Raw genomic sequence first — 22120 nt, forward strand, 5'->3', positions numbered from 1 at the left:
TTTCTTTAAACATTGTTTTATCACCAACCATACCACATTCCCACACTCCTTCCTCCCTGCTCTCCTTTGGAGATTTTATATATATATAAAGTATACATATCTATAAAAAGACATATAAAGATATAGATATATATATTTGCTTGAGGTTGTCCCACAACTCACTGATGCTCTGTTGTTGTTTTTTTGTCTTTTTTATTTTGTATAGCTTTTATTATTATGTCTCATGTTCACTAATCTTCTTTTCCCCGGTATTTGGTCTACTGTTAATCCGACCCAGTGTTTTTCATCTTAAGCATTGTTTCATCTCTGGAAATTTGATTTGTGTCTTTTTATTTTTCCGTGTCTCTCTTTAATATGCTCATATTTTCTTCTACGTTTTTGAGCATTTGGAATTTGGTTATAATAACTCTTTTTTAAAATAAATTTATTTATTTTATTTATTTTTGGCTGTGTTGGGTTTTCGTTGCTGCGCATGGGCTTTCTCTAGTTGCAGCGAGTGGGGGCTACTCTTCGTTGTGGTGCGTGGGCTTCTCATTGTGGTGGCTTCTCTTGCTGTGGAGCACGGGCTCTAGGCACGCGGGCTTCAACAGTTGTGGCACACGGGCTCTAGAGCGCAGGCTCAGTAGTCGTGGCGCACAGACTTAGTTGCTCTGCGGCATGTGGGATCTTCCCGGACCAGGGCTCGAACCCGTGTCCCCTGCATTGGCAGGTGGATTCTCAACCACTGCGCCACCAGGGAAGCCCCTATAATAACTCATGTAATACCCTTGTCCACTGTCATCTTTGTTATTTCTAGGTCATGTTCAGTTGATTGATTTTTCTTCTCATCACTCATATTTTCTTGCTTCTTCATGTGCCTGGTAGTTTTCTATTGGATGCCAGTCATTGTGGATTTTACATTATTGGTGCTGGATGTGTGTATGTGTGTGGGTGTGTGTGTGGGTGTGTGTAGTATGGTCTTAAGCTTTGTTCCAGGGCACAATTAAGTTACTTGGAATAGTTTGATCTATTCGACACTTGCTTTTAAGTGTTGTTAGGAGGAGCAGAGAAGCCTGTAGGGCAGTGTTTTTCAACTTTTTTAACTGCACTCTCTTCCCCCCCCAGAGCCTTTTTAGACATCTTTTTATCCTAATCACATCCCTCTGTGAAATTTTAATGCCACAACTATATTATTATCTGTTTATATATTATACGTGTTGCTGTGCTTTATACATAAAAAAATATTTTTTTGCTCCCCTTCCTCCAGAACCATTTTCACCCCCTTGGGGGTGATGTTGCCCTGTTGAGAATGCATGGTCTCGGGCTGATCCTTTGCTATTAGTAACACATAACTCTTCCTCCTTGTATCTAATACCCTGTATTCTAAGGCAGCAAGATAAATCCAGTCCCCTGTATCTCCATCTTGCGGGAAGGAAGTCTTCCCAGATCCTGGCAGTTTCTTCAGAGTTCAACATACCCTACCATACAGCCCAGCCACTGCGCTCCAAAGTAAAATGAAAACATGTAGTTGCACCAAAACTTGAATATGAATGTTCACAGGATCTTTATTTCTAAGAGCCAAAAACTAGGAACCAACCAAATGTCCTTCAAGGGGTGAATAGATAAACAATTTTATACCCATACAGTAGGTACTGAACAATAAAAAGGAATGAAGTATTTATACCTGCAACAATATGGATGAATTTCAAAATCATTAGGCCAAATTAGGCCAGATCCAAAAAAGTACCTTGTGATTCCATTTATATAAAAACTCAAAAATGCAAACCAGTCTATAGCCGAAAAGATTAGTGGTTGCCTGGAGATGGAGGTGGAGGGAAGGATTGATCACAGAGGGACATGAGGAAACTTCGGTGGAAAAGGAAATGCTTTTGTTGATTGTGGGAATGGTTTCATGGGTGAACAGATGTCAGAACTCAAAAAATTATTCTAAATATGTGCAGTTTATTGTGTACCAATTATATATGTCAATAAAATTGTAAAAGTAATAAATGAGGGGTTTGGACTCCATTTGGGGAACCTGTATTTCTCATTAGTGACCCATATGTATAAAAATTTATAAGCGTGATTATGGTTGTTTTAATGATTTATAATAGTGATGAAGTTTAATTTGTTGGCAGTTGATGAAAACACTTTTACTTGATTCATATAAAAGTGTGCAGTTGCAGAGCTAACGCAGTGATGGTTGAGTTTTGCTGTGATGATTGTGTGTGTTGGTGGTAAACAGACTGACCTGTTCTCAAGAACCTGTGGACTCTGGGGAAAGGGTGTGGTTCTGAACACTGGTGGAGCTGGGCCCAGAAGCTGCCTAGAGTCTGGCTATGCAGCCAAACGTTTTAGGGCAGTGCTGGCAGTTGCGTGTTTATTGTCTAATTTTCTAGAAGGTACACGTGATAAAACAAAAGTTCAAGTTTAGTAATAAATGCCTGCAGAAAAGTTTAGGTCTCATAAGTGTATAGTTTCTGCAGTTTTACGCAATGAATACACCCAGATCAAGAAACAGAACATTACCTGGTAGTGGTAATTTTCTGAAATGCAATTCTTGCTGGGCGAATGAGGTAAAATTGAACACATGCTGAATGACCATGGCTAGACAATTTCCAGTTCTGAAGTTTCTGACGCTGGGATTGTGTAATATACAACAATTGTTCTGTTTACTTTTGTTTGTGTAAACATAGGTTATATTTTGTTTAATCAAAATATTTCCTCTTGGCAGTGGACTCTCAAAAAATCGACCGGGAGGGAAAAATCCCAAATGAAACTTTAGAGAAACTGAAGAGCCTGGGGCTTTTTGGGATGCAAGTCCCAGAAGAATATGGTAAGTAAAGGAAACCACCACCCAACCAGTTTGGCTTTTTTTTTTTTTTTAATCAATTTATTTATTTATTTTTTTAAAGGAATTCCTTTATTTTTTTAATTTATTTATTTATTTATTTTTGGCTGTGTTGGGTCTTCGTTTCTGTGCGAGGGCTTTCTCTAGTTGCGGCAGGTGGGGGCCACTCTTCATCGTGGTGCGCGGGCCTCTCACTATCGCGGCCTCTCTTGTTGCGGAGCACAGGCTCCAGATGCGCAGGCTCAGTAGTTGTGGCTCACGGGCCTAGTTGCTCCGCGGCATGTGGGATCTTCCCAGAACAGGGCTCAAACCCGTGTCCCCTGCATTGGCAGGCAGATTCTCAACCACTGCGCCACCAGGGAAGCCCACCAGTTTGGCTTTTAAGAAAACCCTCCGTATTTGTCCAAAAAAGGGTTCTGTTCCAGAAAGGTGGCCTTTGAAAATGCATGAAGTCCAAGGTCAGGCTGTTAAACCTCCCTTTGTGGGTTAAATCCAGGGTGGCTGGCTGGTGAATGTGTGGCCTAAGAGGCTTTTCAGCAGGAAGAGGTATCCAGTTCTGTGCCTTCCTCCTCGGAGGTGGGAAGGGACCCTGCAGGATGTCTGTGCTCTCTGGGTCCCTTGGGTGGGGGAGGAGGGGTGGGTATCACCTCTGGCCAGCTCGGGCCGGTGCAGCGTGGTCTCCACTGTGGAGCCCTGTGGTCTCTGTGGCAGAGGAGCTGCCGCAGGCCCGCAAGTGCTTTTGTGTGTAGGGAAGGCCACGCGGTGCGCGCCCAGGGGCCAGGGCCCAGCGGCCAAAGGGGTGGGTGCACGGCTGTGGGGTGCGGGCCGCCTCGGGGCTGGGGCTCTGGCCCCGGGAGCCTTCGAGCAGGCCCGTTGTCCTCTGGGCCGTGCCCGTTGCTGTTGGAGGTTTACAGTGAGAGGCCCTGCCTTTCCCCCAGGATCCCCGCCCGGTGGCTGTGCCCTGTTAGACTGAGCCCATCATGCAGCTTGTGTGTCTCCTGCCTGATCTAGGGGTGGTCCTCTCAGTTCTGTGGGAGTAAGGGGACAGGCACGGAGTGTGTGAGGGAGGAGCAGGGACAAAACAACCCCTCGCGAGCGCTGGCACGGACGCACGTCCCTGTATTTTCACTCTCGGGATCTTTGGACGAAGACGTGTGGCCTTCACCCCGCACCCCCTGCTCTCTGAGCCCTCCCGCCGAGCCCAGGCTGAGGCGGCTTCCGGCCTCATCAGCACAGGGTCAGGGGTTTGGACCCGAGAGCTGTAGGTGGTGTGTGACATCCGGGTGTGTTCTCCCAGCCAGGCCGCGGGTTAGGCCTGCACGGCGGGGCCCGGACGCGGGAGCTGTCCTTGACGTTCTGCCTCCGCCAGGTTTATCTGCGGGGCTGAAGTGAGCCCTGTGCCCCCGCACACGCCACCCCACAGCCGAGGGCGGGGGCCCTCGCTGCCTGTGCAGGAAGTCCCACGGGGACCTAGCCCGCAGCTGCTCCAGTCTGAGACAGAATGTGAAAATTTACAACAAACGAGTTTGATGCCTCATTTCCTTAATTTAGAGGCGTATTTTAATCAGGTTAAATCTTCGTTTATATGTGTGTCTGTCGCAGTGTATTAAGCTGTTAAAGGATGTCTCCTCCTTGTCATCCTGTGAAATCCCTCTCACCGCATTTCCAAATGTATAGAAGTTAGAGTCCGTGCAGAAAACACGAGCTAATTGCTGCTCCCCCTGGTGGCGGGATGCCGCACAGGCCTCTCGGGGGGAGCTACACCTGCAGCCTCTGGGGACAGGGGACTGAGCTCTCCCCAGACCTCGAGACCAGGCCCCGGGGAACTGTCTGCCGGAAGGTGGGGGCCACGTCGAATGTTAGAATAGAGACCAGGTGGGGCTGAGCCACAGAGCGGTGGTTGGTGTCATCAGCTGAGAAAAATACGTGCTTGGAGAAAACACATAGCAGAGGAAAGCTGGCAGACACAGCCAGGCTGGTGATAGTATCTGTTTCCCCTTCAGAATTGTTAAGAAACTACTTCTTGACTGATGAGAAGCAGCAGTTAAGTTTTCCTCCAGACAATTTTCCTGTGAAATTGGAATATGTCTTTTTGGATCTCTCTGTGTTTCATGCCAGCACGTGTGTGTGGGAGTGGGGGGGTGCTGTGTGTGTATGTATGTGATTGCACAAATCCATCCCTTATTCCTGTTTTATGTCCCCTTCTTGGGTGTGAAAATGCTCTTTTCTTTCATGAGATAACAGTGGTCACATGTGGGACTATTTCATTGTCTTTCCTTCTTTAAATCCTTCCTGGGGAAATTAAGGCGACAGCAACCTTATTTTCATGCCCAAAACATTTTCGGGAATTATTCCCAGTCCTGGAGTGTTCTGAAGGCGGGTTGGAAACCGCCATCCTGGAAAAGAGGGCTTTCCACCGGCAGCCTGGTTTCCGCCCCCAGTTCCCTGGGTCCCCCCGGGTCTTTCCTGCCCCTCAGCCCCTCCCCCGTCAAGCAGTCTCCACCCACCTGTCATCTGTCCCCATTGACTGTCCTCCCCCCATGATTTTTCTGATACTTTCATGGGGAAAAAAATGACAGTTTTTTTTTTTTAACAAGCAACACTGACTTCAGTATGTGAAATAAGTAGGAGCACAAGCGTTTTGACTGAAAGCGGCATGGTGATGGGTGCCGCAGGGCCCTGGCCTTCCCTGGGTCCCCGCTGAGCGCAGGGGACGCTGCGCACCCCTGTAGGGACTCGGCCCTCCCCTGTGTGGAAGGCGCCCCCTGCAGTTGGGCCGCGCCTGACCTTAGGCCTCGGGTAGTCATTTGTCAGGTGCACACAAGGCCACCCCACCACCGCCGGAAGTTGAAGATAAAATGCGGAATACCCCAGTTCAGCGGAGTCTGCGTTTTTAGTGTTTTCTCTTTTTGCTCCTAGAACACTGACTCCTTCCGAGGGTGACTTCCCCCCCCAACCCCGGGTGGGCATTTCGCAACATCTAGAGACATTTATGTTGTCAGAACTGTGGAGGAGGGGGAACTACTGGCATCTAGTGGGCAGAGGTCAAGAATGCCACCCCACGTCCTACAGCACACGGGGCGCCCCTGCGACAGAAGGACCCAGCCCCGGATGCCAGTATCCCAGGCGGAGAGACCTTTCCTGGAGGCCGCGAGATACTGGGGGTGGGATGCAGAATGGGGTTCACGTCTGTGAAGCCCAAGATCTGTGATAGGAAGTATTCACAGCATTTCAAGTAACTTTATGTATGTTTAGGTGTTTATATACTTCTGTATTAAATATTACATTTTTATATTAAAATATACACCTGTATATGCTTATATGCCTAGAAAAAGTCTGAAAGGATGTACACAAAAATGCTCTTTCTGAGTGATAAGTTTATGGGTAATTTCTGTTTCCTTTGTACCGTTCTGTGTTGTGATTTTTAAAAAATGGTGAGCTGGCTTTACTTTATAAAGCCACTTGCCTTTTCTGGGAGGAATTTGGGGCTGGAGCGTAAGTGAAGCTGGCCTGTTTCTGCCCTAGGTGGCCTGGGCCTCTCCAACACCATGTACGCGCGGCTGGGGGAGATCATCAGCCTGGATAGCTCCATCGCCGTGACACTGGCAGCACACCAGGCCATCGGCCTCAAGGTCAGGGGTCTGGGTTTCCGCGGCGGCGAGGGGGCAGCCGGCTCAGCGTCTCGGAGGAAGGCCCGCTGTCCTGCAGCCTCGCTGTACCGTGCTCAGTGCCCTTCGGTGGCCCTGTCCTTCCTTTTGAAACCTCCTCCTGCCCCATCGCCTCTGACCCATCCTTCCAGGCCCAGGTCAGATGCCACTGCCTCCAGGGAGCCTGCCTTCACCACGGGCTGGAGGTGATCCCACCTCTTGATTGGCTCCCTCGGGGCCTGAGCGTGTCCCCCCTGCTGTTGGCGCCTGTCCTACTCCGCTGGGCTTGGCGTCTCTCAGGGCAGGGCCAGGGGCCCACAGCTCATTCCTTGGGTGGTTCTTGCTCAGCATAGAAACCGAGGGGGCTGAGTGCACAGCAGGCTTGGCGCCCGGGCGTGGCGCTGCCCAAGCACCAGCTGTGGCTCCAGCCACCCGGCCCCGGCCACCCTGCCGGGAAGTGGAGGAACTGCCGGAAAGACTGAGGCCCTCCCTGGAGCTGTGCCACGCCACCCTGGACTGTGCGCCTGGGGGTCTCCCTGGCAGCCCAGCTCCCCAGACCCCCCAACAGCTCCCCATTTTTTACTGCGGCTGCCAGCTCTTGTGTGAAGGAAGCATGTTCCAGAAGGGGCCGTGTTCTGCAAGCCCGTTTCACACACTTCTCTCTTGCCACCGCTGAAAGCAGCCCATGTGTGTTGTCAGGGCATCATCTTGGCCGGCAGCGAGGAGCAGAAGGCCAGGTACCTGCCCAAGCTGGCGTCCGGGGAGCACGTGGCCGCCTTCTGCCTGACGGAGCCGGCCAGGTCAGCCCTGCGCGTCACTCACGGCTTCAGGGTCCAGGGGCTTTTACGGAAGAGGGGGGGCTGGCTTCTTCCCTCCCTGAAGACTTCCCGGGAGTTGAGTCCACAGCTTTTCTCACCCATTCACTTCATGCTCTCTTATCTTTACCTTACTTCTCTTTCCTGGTGACCTTTACAAATGAGATAACATGGCTGACAGCACCTGTAATTTTTTTGTGCTTTGCAACCCTCCTTATATACAGTAATGCATTCAGGCTTCACAGCGACTTTTAGAGTATGAAGGGCAGGTGGTATTGTCCCCACTTTACAGGCTGTGAACTGAGGTTCAGTGAGATGGGGTGATGAGCCCCCAGTCTCACAGCTGCCGTGATGGCAAGTCCGTTATCCAGCCCCTTTCCGTCCTGCTTCCCCCACCTGGGGACCTGGGTCCCCTGCACTCACCTTGCAGGAGCTTAGAGCCTGTGTGAGCCGGCATTTCCGTGTTTAGACCTCCAAACATTGTCACTGCCGCCTTTTCACCCGATGTGACAGAGCAGGGTTGGCCAAATCCACCTCGCCACCTGTTTTCATAGATGAAGTTTTACTGGAACATGCCTGTCTGTCTACAGATTGTCTGTGGCTGCAAAGCTGAATATATCTATTAGCTGGCCCTTTGTTTTCCGTGGGGCCTGAAAACCGCTCTTCTCTGTCTCCAGCGTTACCCCTCAACCGCATATTTCTGTCCCTGCAGTGGGAGCGATGCCGCCTCCATCCGGACCAGGGCCACGTTAAGTGAAGATAAGAAACACTACGTCCTCAACGGCTCCAAGGTACAGCTGCGTGGCCTCCGTGGCCGTCCTGACCTTCACCACCACGCACTGACCACTTCCCATGCTCCAGGGATCATAAAGGGCAGGCACATCACCCCGTAACCGTCATCCTCGGGTGATGCGCCTCCTTTTTTGGAAGAAGAAACGGTGGCTCAGGTTACGTGACCCGCCACCATACCGTCCGCTTAGTGGCAGGATGGGAACCAAGGTGTCCTGGCTCCTGCGCCTGCAGGCCTCTGTAGTGCTGCCCACCTCCCTGAGCTGCTCTCGTGTGGCCATTCTTTTAACTTTTTATTACACGGAATTTGAAAGTTCAGTGTCATGAACGTCCACCCCCGTCTCCCGGCTTCAGTGCTTCCTCTGTCACACTGCAGTTCTGGATGGCAACCGTGACGAGCTCAGTGCATCTCTGCAGGACGGGCCTGAGAAAGTCACGGCGTACACTTAAACCTTGATCATTTCTTACTATCTGCTTAACGTTCAGACTTCCCTGATTGTCTCATACTTCTTTTTTACAAACAAGTTGCTTGAATTAAGATCCAAATAAGTTCTATATGGAGCAGTTTGTTGAGAAGTCTGTTCCCCCTCTCCCTACCCGTCCCCTCCCTCCCCTCCTCTCCCTCTTCCTCCCCTCCTTCCCCTCCTTCTCCCCTCTCCCCTCCCCTCCTTCCCCTCCTTCTCCCCTCCCCTCCCCCTCCCTCCCTCTCCCCTCCCCCTCCCTCCCTCTCCCCTCCCCCATCTCCCCTCCCCCTCCCCTCCCCATCTCCCCTCCCCCTCCCTCCCTCTCCCCTCCCCATCTCCCCTCCCCCTCCCCCTTCCCTCCCCCCTCCTCCTCCCCCTCCCCCTTTCCCTCCTTTCTGCCTCCCTCCCTACCCCCAGCTGTTCCATGCTGAGTTGGAGCTGCTTGACACACGCACAGACACACGTGCAGGGCCACCTGTATCTCCTGGGGAAATCCGTGCTCTGGGGATGCTGGGTTGAGCCCGTCCTGGCCTGAGCTGTGATGGGCAGCTGGTGCTGAGGTGGCCAGTTTGTAGTAGTTTGGTTTTCTCTGGAGCCCTTTTGCTTTCTTTCCTCAGGTCTGGATCACCAATGGAGGACTGGCCAGTGTTTTTACTGTGTTTGCAAAGACAGAGGTTGTTGATGCTAATGGCTCAGTAAAGGACAAGGTCACAGCGTTCATAGTAGAGAGAGACTTTGGTGGAGTCACCAGCGGGAAACCTGAGGATAAGTTAGGCATCCGAGGCTCCAACAGTGAGTGGCACGTGCATGCATGTGTGTGTATGAGAGAGAGAGAGACAAGGTGAGCTTTTATCTTGTTAAAAAGATATCAAACATCAAGATAACATGAGACCTAAGTAGTTTTGTTTCCACCCAAGCATTTGGCAAAATCTCTCCGCACATCGGGCAGTGATAACTTCAAGGTGAGGTCATCGCCACCTCGTGGCGCTCAGCCTTGGAGGGAGGTGGTGCTGGGGGGTCCTGGGTCAGTGTTGCAGTACAGCAGACCCCCATCTTTCCAGCCTGGGACTCCTCCTTTCTCCCTTCTCCCTCCTCCCCACCCAGGCCTGGTTGGCACTCAGTTCACTTGAGGCTGGTGTCCTGTAAGTGGCCCTCGGCCCACCTGGAGCTGCCCTGCGGTCCTCACGAGGCTCAGCCTCTTGGGTCCCTTAGCTCGGACTGTGGAGGGTCTGAATGAATGAGCGAGTGAGTGAATGAACCGCATCCCCTGAGTGGGGGTCGGGGATAGAGCGCTTCGTCCCCCTCAGCTGAGGTCCTGGATGTCGTGTGTTCCAGCCTGCGAGGTCCACTTTGAGAACACCAGGGTGCCCGTGGGAAACGTCCTCGGAGAAGTTGGAGGCGGCTTTAAGGTGTGTTGCCCTGCGTGTGCTGACCTTTGTTGCAGTCTCGTGTGCGTTGGCCCAGCTTCCCGTTACCTCCCTGCTGGCAGTGCACTGGGCTGGGCTGGCCGGGCGGCCATGCAAGGCTCTCTGCAGGGAGGTCAGCAGAGCAGAGAGAAGTCAGCCCTGGGAGGCAGGGGTGCAGCAGCGCTTGGTCTCACCCTCCCTCACGTAGGGGTAGAGTCCTCCCCCAGCCAGTGGAGAGAGGAGCCCAGTGGCCCTGCAAAGCTCAGGATGTACAGCCCTGGGTCCCGAGTGCTTACCCTGATTTTTTTTTTCTTAGAGTAAGAGTATTTTTTTTAATAACAGGTAACTCATATGACAAAATTTACCATTTTCAAATGAATGCTTTGTTGGTTTTTAGTATATTCACTGTGCTTGTGCAACCATCTCCATGGTCTAATTCTAGAACGTTGCCATCACCCCAGCAAGACACGCCATACTTTCTCATTTCCACTCTCCCAGCCCTCAGCCGTCGCTGTTTTACTTGCTGCTTCTGTGGATCTGCCTGTTTTGTTTGTTTGTTTGTTTATAAATTTATTTTATTTTTGTTTTTGGCTGCATTGGGTCTTTGTTGCTGTGTGCAGGCTTTCTCTAGTTGCGGCGAGCGGGGGCTACTCTTCGTTGTGGTGCACGGGCTTCTCATTGCGGTGGCTTCTCTTGTTGCGGAGCACAGGCTCTAGGCATGCGGGCTTCAGTAGTTGTGGCACGTGGGTTCAGTAGTTGTGGCTTGCGGGCTCTAGAGCACAGGCTCAGTAGTTGTGGCGCGTGGGCTTCGTTGCTCCACTGTATGTGGGATCTTCCCGGACCAGGGCTTGAACTCGTGTCCCCTGCATTGGCAGGCGGATTCTTAACCACTGCGCCACCAGGGAAGCCCCATCTGCCTATTTTGAATGTTTCATTTAGATGGACTCCATGTGTGGTCCTTCTTGTATGGCTTCTTTCACGCTGCATAATGTTTTCAAGGTTTATCCAAGTCTAGCAGGTGTCACTCCTTCTTATAGCTGAGTAACGTTCCATCATGTGCATGGACCACGTTTTGTCCATCTGTCATCAGCTGATGGACATTTGGGTTGTTTCAATTTTTGGCCGTTTGAATAATGCTGCTGTGAACACTCATGTGCACGTTTTTGTGTGAATGCTGTTTTCCATTCTTTTGGGTGCACACCTGGAAGAAATGGAGGGTCAAATGGTGACTGTATGTTTAGCTTTTTGAGGAACCGCCAAACTCTTTTCCACAACAGCTGTTTCACGTTCCCACCAGCAGTGCGTTAGGGTTCCAGTTGCTCCACATCCTTGTCAATATGTGTGATCGTCCATTTTTAAAATTACAGCCATCCTCGTGGGTGTGAAGTGTATCTCGTTGTGGTTTGATTTGCATTTCCCTGATGATTAGTCGTGTTGAGCATTGAGCATCTTTTTGTGAGCTTATTGGTTATTTATCTCCTTTGTTTTTTTGGTTTTTTATTTTATTTTATTGGGTTGGCCAAAAAGTTCGTTCGGCGTTTTCTGTAAGATGGCTCTAGTAGCATTTAGTTGTCTTTAATTTCATTCGAAACAATTTTGCTAGATTGTATTTTGACAGCTGTCATATCAGCATGCATTTTTTAAAAAACTTATTAAAACCGGTGAATTTTTGTGTAGCCGTTTTAATATTGAAGGTGGAAGGAAAAAAAGCAACATTTTGGGCATATTATGCTTCATTATTTCAAGAAAGGTAAAAATGCAACTGAAACGCAAAAAAATATTTGTGCAGTGCATGGAGAAGGTGCTGTGACTGATCGAACGTGTCGAAAGTGGTTTGCGAAGTTTGTGCTGGAGATTTCTTGCCGGACGATGCTCCACGGTCGGGTAGACCAGTTGAAGTTGATAGATATGAAATCGAGACACTAATTGAGAACAATCAACGTTATACCACAAGAGAGATAGCCGACATACTCAAAATATCCAAATCAAATGTTGAAAATCATTTGCACCAGCTAGGTTATCTTAATCACTTTGATGTTTGGGGTCCACGTAAGTTAAGTGAAAAAAACCTTCTTGGCCATATTTCCACATGTGATTCTCTACTGGAATGTAATGAAAACATTCCATTTTCAAAACAAATTGTGACCGGCAATGAAAAGTGGATACTGTACAATAATGTGGAACGGAAGAGATTGTGGAGCAAGCAAAATGGACCACCACCAACCACACCAAAGGCTGGTCTTCATCCAAAGAAGGTGATGTTGTATGTATGGTGGGATTAGAATGGAGTCCTCTATTATGAGCTCCTTCCGGAAAACCAAATGATTAAATCCAACAAGTACTGTTCCCAGTTAGACCAACTGAAAGCAGCACTCGAAGAAAAGCATCCGGAATTAATCAACAGAAAATGCATAATCTTCCATCAGAATAACGCAAGACCGCATGTTTCTTTGATGACCAGGCAAAAACTGTTACAGCTTCGCTGGGAAGTTCTGATTCATCCGCCATATTCACCAGGCATTGCACCTTCGGATTTCCATTTATTTTGGTCTTTACAAAATTCTCTTACTGGGAAAAATTTCAATTCCCTGGAAGACTGTAAAAGGTACCTGGAACAGTTCTTTGCTCAAAAAGATAAAAAGTTTTGCGAAGATGGAATTATGAAGTTGCCTGAAAAATGGCGGAAGGTAGTGGAACAAAAGGGTGAATATGTTCAATAAAGTTCTTGCTGAAAATGAAAAATGTGTCTTTTACTTAAAAACTGAAGTCAGTTTTTGGCCAACCCAATATTTTATTGAAGTATAGTTAATTTACAATGTTGTGCCATTGTCTGCTGTACAGCAAAGTAACTGTTATACACGTAGATTCTTTTTTTTTTAATACTCTTTTTCGTTATGGTTTGTCACAGGATACTGAATATAGTTCCCTGTGCTATACAGTAAGACCTTGTTATTTATCCATTCTATATATAATAGTTTACATCTGCTAGTCCCACACTCCCAATCCTTTTCTCCCCCTCCCCTCTCCCCCTTGGCAACCACAAGTCTGTTTTCTATGTCTGTGAGTCTGTTTCCATTTTGTAGACACGTCCATTTGTGCCGTGTTTTAGATTACACATATAAGTGATATCAGATGGTATTTGTCTTTCTCTTTCTGACTTACTTCAGATAATAAGTCTTTCTGACTTACTTGACGATAATCTCTAGTTGCACCCATGTTGCTGCAAATGGCATTATTTCATTCTTTTTTATGGCTGAGTAATATTCCGTTGTATATATGTACCACATCTTCTTTATCCATTCATCTGTCAGTGGACATTAAGGTTGTTTCCATGGGCTGTTTATCTCCTTTGAAGAAATATTTTTCCAAATCCTTTGCCCGTCTTTAAATTGGGCTATTTGTCTTTATATTGCTGCTCTGCCCTAATTACTGGGTGGCCTGGGTAAGTGTCTTCACAGCGGGGAGCTGCCCCCACCTTGGCTGTGAACAGGGATCAAAGCAGGACCTCCCCGGCCACCTGGGCGTTACAGGAATCACCCAAGGGCCGTCAGCCAGGGCTCCAGCCACTGCTGCCCGGGAAGTGTGGAGCAGAGGGTAGGGGAGGTGAAGGGCACATGAGGGGCGTCCGTGTGCATATGTCACACACAGATGAGGGAACACGTGGGTCCCCCAAAGCCCGTCCCAGGGGAGTTGCCGTCCACTGTTAACACTTTTTTGTTTACCTATTTTATTTTTTTATTATTTTATTTTTTTGAATTTTATTTTTTTGTACACCAGGTTCTTATTAGTTATCCATTTTAGTGGTATATATTAGTGTATATGTCAATCCCAATCTCCCAATTCATCACACCACCACCTCCCACCCCCTGGCGCTTTCCCCCCTTGGAGTCCATACGTTTGTTCTCTACATCTGTGTCTCAATTTCTGTCCTGCAAACCGGTTCATCTGTACCATTTTTCTAGGTTCCATATATATGCGTTAATACACGATATTTCTTTTTCTCTTTCTGACTTACTTCACTCTGTATGACAGTCTCTAGATCCGTCCACATCTCTACAAATGACCCAGTTTCGTTTCTTTTTATGGCTGAGTAATATTTCATTGTATATATGTACCACATCTTCTTTATCCATTCGTCTGTCAGTGGGCATTTAGGTTGCTTCCATGTCCTGGCTATTGTAAACAGTGCTGCAGTGAACACTGGGGTGCATGTGTCTTTTTGAATTATGGTTTTCTCTGGGTATATGCCCAGTAGTGGGATTGCTGGGTCATATGGTAATTCTATTTTTAGTTTTTTAAGCAACCTCCATACTGTCCTCCATAGTGGCTGTATCAATTTACATTCCCACCAACAGTGCAAGAGGGTTCCCTTTTCTCCACACCCTCTCCAGCATTTGTTGTTTGTAGATTTTCTGATGATGCCCATTCTGACTGGTGTGAAGTGATAACCTCATTGTAGTTTTGATTTGCATTTCTCTAATATTTAGTGATATTGAGCAGCTTTTCATGTGCTTCTTGGCCATCTGTATGTCTTCTTTGGAGAAATGTCTATTTAGGTCTTCTGCCCACTTTTGGATTGGGTTGTTTGTTTTTTTAATATTGAGTTGCATGAGCTGTTTATATATTTTGGAGATTAATCCTTTGTCCGTTGATTTGTTTGCAAATATTTTCTCCCATTCTGAGGGTTGTCTTTTCGTCTTGTTTGTAGTTTCCTTTGCTTTGCAAAAGCTTTGAATTTTCATTAGGTCCCATTTGTTTATTTTTGTTTTTATTTTCATTACTCTAGGAGGTGGATCATAAAAGATCTTGCTCAGATTTATGTCAAAGAGTGTTCTTCCTACATTTTCCTCTTAGAGTTTTATAGTGTCTGGTCTTACATTTAGATCTGTAATCCATTTTGAGTTTATTTTTGTGTATGGTGTTCAGGAGTGTTCTAATTTCATTCTTTTACATGTAGCTGTCCAGTTTTCCCAGCACCACTTATTGAAGAGACTGTCTTTTCTCCATTGTATATCCTTGCCTCGTTTGTCATAGATTAGTTGACCATAGGTGTGTGGGTTTATCTCTGGGCTTTCTATCCTGTTCCGTTGATCTATATTTCTGTTTTTGTGCCAGTACCATACTGTCTTGATTACTGTAGCTTTGTAGTATAGTCTGAAGTCAGGGAGTCTGATTCCTCCAGCTCTGTTTTTTTCCCTCAAGACTGCTTTGGCTATTCGGGGTATTTTGTGTCTCCATACAAATTTTAAGATTTTTTTTGGTTCTAGTTCTGTAAAAAAATGCCACTGGTAAGTTGATAGGGATTACACTGAATCTGTAGATTGCTTTGGGTAATATAGTCATTTTCACAATATTGATTCTTCCAATCCAAGAACATGGTATATCTCTCCATCTGTTGGTATCATCTTTAATTTTTTTCATCAGTGTCTTATAGTTTTCTGCATACAGGTCTTTTGTCTCCCTAGGTAGGTTTATTCCTAGGTATTTTATTCTTTTTGTTGCAATGGTAAATGGTAGTGTTTCCTTCATTTCTCTTTCAAATTTTTCATCATTAGTGTATAGAAATGCAAGAGATTTCTGTGCATTAATTTTGTATCCTGCAACTTTCCCAAATTCATTGATTAGCTCTAGTAGTTTTCTGGTGGCATCTTTAGGATTCTCTATGTATAGCATCATGTCATCTGCAAACAGTGACAGTTTTACTTCTTCTTTTCCAATTTGTATTCCTTTTATTTCTTTTTCTTCTCTGATTGCCATGGCTAGGACTTCCAAAACTATGTTGAATAATACTGGTGAGGGTGGACATCCTTGTCTTGTTCCTGATCTTGGAGGAAATGCTTTCAGTTTTTCACCATGGACAATGATGTTTGCTGTGGGTTTACTGTATATGGCCTTTATATGTTGAGGTAGGTTCCCTCTGTGCCCACTTTCTGGAGACTTTTTATCATACATGGGTGTCAAATTTTGTCAAAAGCTTTTTCTGCATCTATTGAGATGATCGTATGGTTTTTCTTTTTCAATTTGTTAATATGGTGTATCACATTGATTGATTTGCATATATTGAAGAATCCTTGCATCCCTGGGATAAATCCCACTTGATCATGGTGTATGATCCTTTTAATGTGTTGTTGGATTCTGTTTGCTAGTATTTTGTTGAGGATTTTTGCATCTATATTCATCAGTGATATTGGACTGTAATTTTCTTTTTTTGTAGTATCTTTGTCTGGTTTTGGTATCAGGGTGGTCTCATAGAATGAGTTTGTGAGTGTTCCTCCCTCTGCAATTTTTGGAAGAGTTTGAGAAGGATGGGTGTTAGCTCTTCTCTAAATGTTTGATAGAATTCACCTGTGAAGCCATCTGGTCCTGGGCTTTTGTTTGTTGGAAGATTTTTAATCACAGTTTCAATTTCATTACTTGTGATTGGTCTGTTCATATTTTTTATTTCTTCCTGGTTCAGTCTTGGAAGGTTATACCTTTCTAAGAATTTGTCCATTTCTTCCAGGTTGTCCATTTTATTGGCATAGAGTTGCTTGTAGTAGTCTCTTAGGATGCTTTGTATTTCTGCAGTGTCTGTTGTAACTTCTCCTTTTTCATTTTTAATTTTATTGATTTGAGTCCTCTCTCTCTTTTTCTTGATGAGTCTGGCTAATGGTTTATCAATTTTGTTTATCTTCTCCAAGAACCAGCTTTTACTTTTATTGATCTTTGCAATTGTTTTCTTTGTTTCTATTTATTTCTGCTCTGATCTTTATGATTTCTTTCCTTCTACTAACTTTGGGTTTTGTTTGTTCTTCTTTCTCTAGTTCCTTTAGGTTAGATTGTTTATTTGAGATGTTTGTGTTTCTTGAGGTAGGATTGTATTGCTATAAACTTCCCTCTTAGAACTGCTTTTGCTGCATCCCATAGGTTTTAGATCGTCGTGTTTTCATTGTCATTTGTCTCTAGGTATTTTTGATTTCCTCTTTGATTTCTTCAGTGATCTCTTGGTTATTTTGTAACGTATTGTTTAGCCTCCATATGTTTGTGTGTTTTACGTTTTTCTTCCTGTAATTTATTTCTGATCTCATAGTGTTGTGGTCAGAAAACATGCTTGATATGATTTGTTTTCTTAAATTTACTGAGGCTTGATTTGTGACCCAAGATGTGATCTATCCTGGAGAATATTCTGTGTGCACTTGAGAAGAAAGTGTAATCTGCTGTTTTTGGATGGAATGTCCTATAAATATCAATTAAATCTCTCTGGTCTATTGTATCCTTTAAAGCTTGTGTTTCCTTATTAATTTTCTGTCTGGATGATCTGTCCATTGGTGTAAGTGAGGTGTTAAAGTCCCCCATTATTATTGTGTTACTGTCGATTTCCTCTTTTATAGCTGTTAGCAGTTGCCTTATGTATTGAGGTGCTCCTATGTTGGGTGCATATATATTTATAACTGTTATATCTTCTTCTTGGATTGATCCCTTGAGCATTATGTAGTGTCCTTCCTTTTCTCTTGTAACATTCTTTATTTTAAAGTCTATTTTATCTGATATGAGTATAGCTACTCCAGCTTTCTTTTGATTTCCATTTGCATGGAATATCGTTTTCCATCCCCTCACTTTCAGTCTGTATGTGTCCCTAGGTCTGAAGTGGGTTTCTTGTAGACAGCATATATATGGGTCTTATTTTTGTATCCATTCAGTGAGCCTGTGTCTTTTGGTTGGAGCATTTAATCCATTCACGTTTAAGGTAATTATCGATATGTATGTTCCCATTACCATTTTCTTAATTGTTTTGGGTTTGTTTTTGTAGGTCCTTTTCTTCTCTTGTGTTTCCCACTTAGAGAAGTTCCTTTAGCATTTGTTGTAGAGCTGGTTTGGTAGTGCTGAATTCTCTGAGCTTTTGCTTGTCTGTAAAGCTTTTGATTTCTCTCTCGAATCTGAATGAGATCCTTGCCGGGTAGAGTAATCTTGGTTGTAGGTTCTTCCCTTTCATCACTTTAAATATGTCGTGCCCACTCCCTTCTGGCTTGTAGAGTTTCTGCTGAGAAATCAGCTGTTAACCTTATGGGGAGTTCCCTTGTATGTTATTTGTCATTTTTCCCTTGCTGCTTTCAGTAATTTTTCTTTGTCTTTAATTTTTGCCACTTTGATTACTATGTGTCTCAGTGTGTTTCTCCTTGGGTTTATCTTGTATGCAACTCTCTGAGCTTCCTGGACTTGGGTGGCTCTTTCCTTTCCCATGTTAGGGAAGTTTTTGACTATAATCTCTTCAAATATTTTCTCTGGTCCTTTCTCTCTCTCTTCTCCTTCTGGGACCCCTATAATGCAAATGTTGTTGCCTTTAATGTTGTCCCAGAGGTCTCTTAGGCTGTCTTTATTTCTCTTCATTCTTTTTTCTTTATTCTGTTCCACAGCAGTGAATTCTACCATTCTGTCTTCCAGGTCGCTTATCCATTCTTCTGCCTCAGTTATTCTGCTACTGATTCCTTCTAGTGTAGTTTTCATTTCAGTTATTGTATTGTTCATCTCTGTTTGTTTGTTCTTTAATTCTTCTAGATCTTTGTTAAACATTTCTTGCATCTTCTCGATCTTTGCCTCCATTCTTTTTCCGAGGTCCTGGATCATCTTCACTATCATTATTCTGAATTCTTTTTCTGGAAGGTTGCCTATCTCCACTTCATTTAGTTGTTTTTCTGGTGTTTTATCTTGTTCCTTCATCTGGTACATAGCCCTCTGCCTTTTCATCTTGTCTGTCTTTCTGTGAATGTGGTTTTTGTTCCACAGGCTGCAGGATTGTAGTTCTTCTTGCTTCTGCTGTCTCCACTGTTCACACTTTTGGTGTTTGTCTTTCTACATCTTTTTAAAGAGTTTACATCACTGAAGTATTTCTGTGTGTGTGTGTGTAAGAGGTGATAGCTGGCATTTTTCACTTATCAACAAGCCCTCATAGTCTTTTCATGCTAGGGAATGTGATTTGCTGAGGTTCAGAACCACACAGCATTTCCTCATGTGGTGACGCCACATTCACTGTCCCTGGGTCTCCAGGATTGAGCATTTAGCACAGTTTCCCTTCTTCCCCACTCGGGAGTGCATTGCATGACATGTATCCTTATACATATCTTGCACACTTCTCATTATCTCCTGAGTTTAAATACGAGTCAAGTTTCTGGGTCAGAGGGCGTGGTCATTTTTAAGTTCTTGGTCCATGTTGCCATGTCGCCTGCTGGACGGTTGGACTGTGTGTGAGGTCTTTGCCCAGTCCTTCCCAACACTGCATTAAAAAATTTGTTTCCATTGTATTGGGTGAGAAGTGATGGTTTTAGTATGCAAAAGAAAAACAGATCGCTAAAGCCCTCTCTTGTGATGAGTGGGATAGCCTGCCAGTCAGCCTCAACACTGAAAAGCACGACACGCTAGGGCGATCCCAGAGATGGCGGGTAGGATGACCACAGGCCCGGGGAACGCCGATGCTGCGTGAGGTCAGGTAGGAGGTTCATCGGGGCGCAGAGGCGGTCAGCGACGGGGGCTGCGGGGACGGCCGTGTCTCGTACCTGGAGTGTAGGTGTGGGAGGGGACTGCTCTGTGGTAGGAAGGTGACCACGCAGCACGGTCAGGCCTGGGTAGGAGGGACCGCCTGGGCTCACGAGCCCTTTCAGGTGAGGCCGAGCCTGCCAGGCCTTCCACCCTCCTGGGGACTGGGGCCTGGCGTCCAGTCTTCTCCTCCTCTTGTTCTTGTTGTAAGTGAAGCTGAGAATCAACCACGAAGGGGCTGTGAAGTAAGTTTGTTCATGAAACTGCGAGCTGGCCTTTGAGAACCAGTCTGGGAAAAGGGACCAAAGGTGGGGAGTTCAGCTCCTGCTCAGTCCTGGCAGGTGGAGCAGGACCGGTGTCCCCCCTCCTCATCCCCCCTCCATGTCCTGACACACAGGGAGTCTGACATTACAGGCCACAGGCCAGAGCAGGAGGCACAACAGGCCACACTGCGCTGCGACCTAGCTGAGCCCCAGCTTCTGGCCGTGCCCACCGAGGTGCCCACCCGCCTCGGCCTCGCCTGTCAGGACCAGTGCTGCCTGCCCAGTGTCTGGAGCAGGTGTTTCCCGTCTCCCCAGCCCCACAGGATCTGTTCTGAGAGTCTCCCTTCATGGTATTGAGCAAGTAATCATAAATTCAAACTCAGAGGCACGTTTGGTTAATCCCAGCCACGCAGGCGAGCAGTGAGTACGAGCAGTGCCACGTGTGAAGCTGAGTCCCAGGCTGCTTGCGGCCCCCAGACCCCGGCCCTGCCTTGAGGCCTCCTCCCTGGGCCTCACAGGTTGAGCAGAGGTGGGCAGGTCACAGCGTCCTCTAGGAGCCTCGTGCTGTGGCCACGCGTCCACGGTGTGCCTGGGATGCCCGTCCTCCCCTGCTGCCTGGGTGGCTATGGTCTCTAGGTCCCTTCACGTCTGTAAGGGGGTGCCTCCCCAAGCCCGGGTAGTCTGGTACTTGGGAAGCAGTGTGTGTGCTTGCCGTCGGCTTTAGGTAGAAAGTTGGGGTCGGGAGAGAGGCGTGAAGCTGACAAAACTCCTTGGCTAGGGTCATTACTGTAGGCACTGGGGGAGGAGGAGCCTGTCGCGTCCGTGCAAGGGGCTGGCTCAGTGCAGGGTGCACGCCAGGCAGGTGCTTGCTCTGTCTGTGACTGGTCACCACCTGGAACCTCCGGCTCTTCTTCTGTGAAAGGAGGACCCTGACGCTGACGCGTTGCTGGGAAAGTGAGGAGTTGGCAGTGGGTACCCAGCCAGTCTTAGTTTCTGCTCCCCTCCCCTGAGGCTGAGGGAAGTGGCCACTTCCTTTGGAATAAGCGTGTCCCATTTCTTTTTTTTTGGTGGGGGGGTGCCTGCAGGGATGTTTGTGAGAGCATCTCCGTGACAGATCGCCTGGTTTTGAGGCCTTGGGACTGTGTTCTCCCCCGGCCCAGGGAGGGTTAACTCCATCTGCATGCTGCCTTTTGTCTGGTAAAAGCAGACAAGCCCTGTTGCGGTCTGTCCCCTTCAGCCCTCTAGGGCCCTCAGCTCTCCCAGCTGGACACGGAGGGAGCGGCCCGCGCTGAGCCCTCCTCTCTCCGCAGGTGGCCATGAACATCCTCAACAGCGGGCGGTTCAGCATGGGCAGTGCCGTGGCCGGGATGCTCAAGACACTGATAGGTGCGTAAGTCAGGGACGGCACCTTGCCCCTGCTGCCCCTGCCTGCTCCGGCCCAGGGGCTCTGCCCCGTCCCTGGGCAGGCCAGCGCTGAGCCAAGCCACTGACAGCCGGTCCTGTCCAAGTCTAGGATCAGGGCTTCGATTTAGACTGAAGGGTGCACTGAGGCTGCCCCTGAAGGGCTAGTGTTGCGGTTTCAACACGCACGGGATGGGGGAGGCGGGGGACTTTCTGGTGGAGGTAGACGGGGGTGGCTGCTCTGGCCGCTGAGGACGGGGCTGCTGAGCGAGCACCTGAATGTGAGCTGGACACCGAAAAGCCTGAGCACTGGTTCTCTGTGGATGACTGCGCAGTGGGTGAGCCGCGGGGTCAGACCGGGGACCCTGGTCCCTCAGCCTTTCGATTGTCCTTTTCTTCTGTTACGCTCACTGAACCCTAGACTTCCCTTTGCCAGTGAAGGTAAAACAGCCTGATAGGGGTTTTGCGGGGCACAGAACGTCACTGCCATCTTTGCTTTGTGGCAGGGACCACAGGGACACGCAGGGCCCTGGCTGCGGCGCGGGCGTACCCGGGGCCGGCTCCCCACTGGGTGCTCAGGAAGCTCCTCGGAGTTCAGGGCAGAGTTCGTTTATAGACGAAGGGACGGACGCTCAGAGCGGGGGAGTGATTTGCCGGAGACCACACCCCCCCCATCAGACTGCAAGCTCAGGGCTCACCTCCCTCTGCTAAGCTTCCCCCAAGGCCCTGAGCCCATCTGGACTCTGCTTCCTTGTCTGGAAAACTCCTCATTGCAAGGGCTTCGCTCTCGTGGTCAGTCTGTCCCCAAAGGATGTAGAGCCCCTGAGATCGCAAGGCCCAGAAATGGGGGAAGGTGGGAGCCTATCTACCCTGCGAGCCCGCTGTGAGAGTGGGTTACGCGTGGAGGTCCGTGGGGAGTGTTGGGAGAGCACTGGCTGCAGGGAGGGGGGCCGCCATGGGCACGTGGGCGCCTGCAGGGCTGGCGCAGAAGCCAC

The 22120-nt window shown here is 47.7% G+C and overlaps 1 protein-coding gene across 2 annotated transcripts in view; it reads left to right on the top strand.

Annotated features, from left to right (window-relative positions):
- Positions 1 to 22120, top strand: part of ACAD9 (acyl-CoA dehydrogenase family member 9) — a 65515-nt gene that overhangs the window by 26622 nt on the left and 16773 nt on the right. For both annotated transcript variants that reach the window (XR_009701641.1, XM_061197349.1), the window contains exons 3-9: positions 2714 to 2815; positions 6356 to 6462; positions 7177 to 7277; positions 8005 to 8083; positions 9163 to 9337; positions 9881 to 9954; positions 21035 to 21110. Coding sequence is in view for 1 of the 2 variants with exons in the window: in XM_061197349.1 (XP_061053332.1) it covers positions 2714 to 2815; positions 6356 to 6462; positions 7177 to 7277; positions 8005 to 8083; positions 9163 to 9337; positions 9881 to 9954; positions 21035 to 21110 (714 nt within the window). In the remaining variant the exon portion in view is untranslated. The remainder of the gene's footprint in view (positions 1 to 2713; positions 2816 to 6355; positions 6463 to 7176; positions 7278 to 8004; positions 8084 to 9162; positions 9338 to 9880; positions 9955 to 21034; positions 21111 to 22120) is intronic.

Source organism: Eubalaena glacialis, chromosome 7 (genome assembly GCF_028564815.1).
Source record: "Eubalaena glacialis isolate mEubGla1 chromosome 7, mEubGla1.1.hap2.+ XY, whole genome shotgun sequence".
Classification (NCBI taxonomy): Eukaryota; Metazoa; Chordata; class Mammalia; order Artiodactyla; family Balaenidae; genus Eubalaena; species Eubalaena glacialis.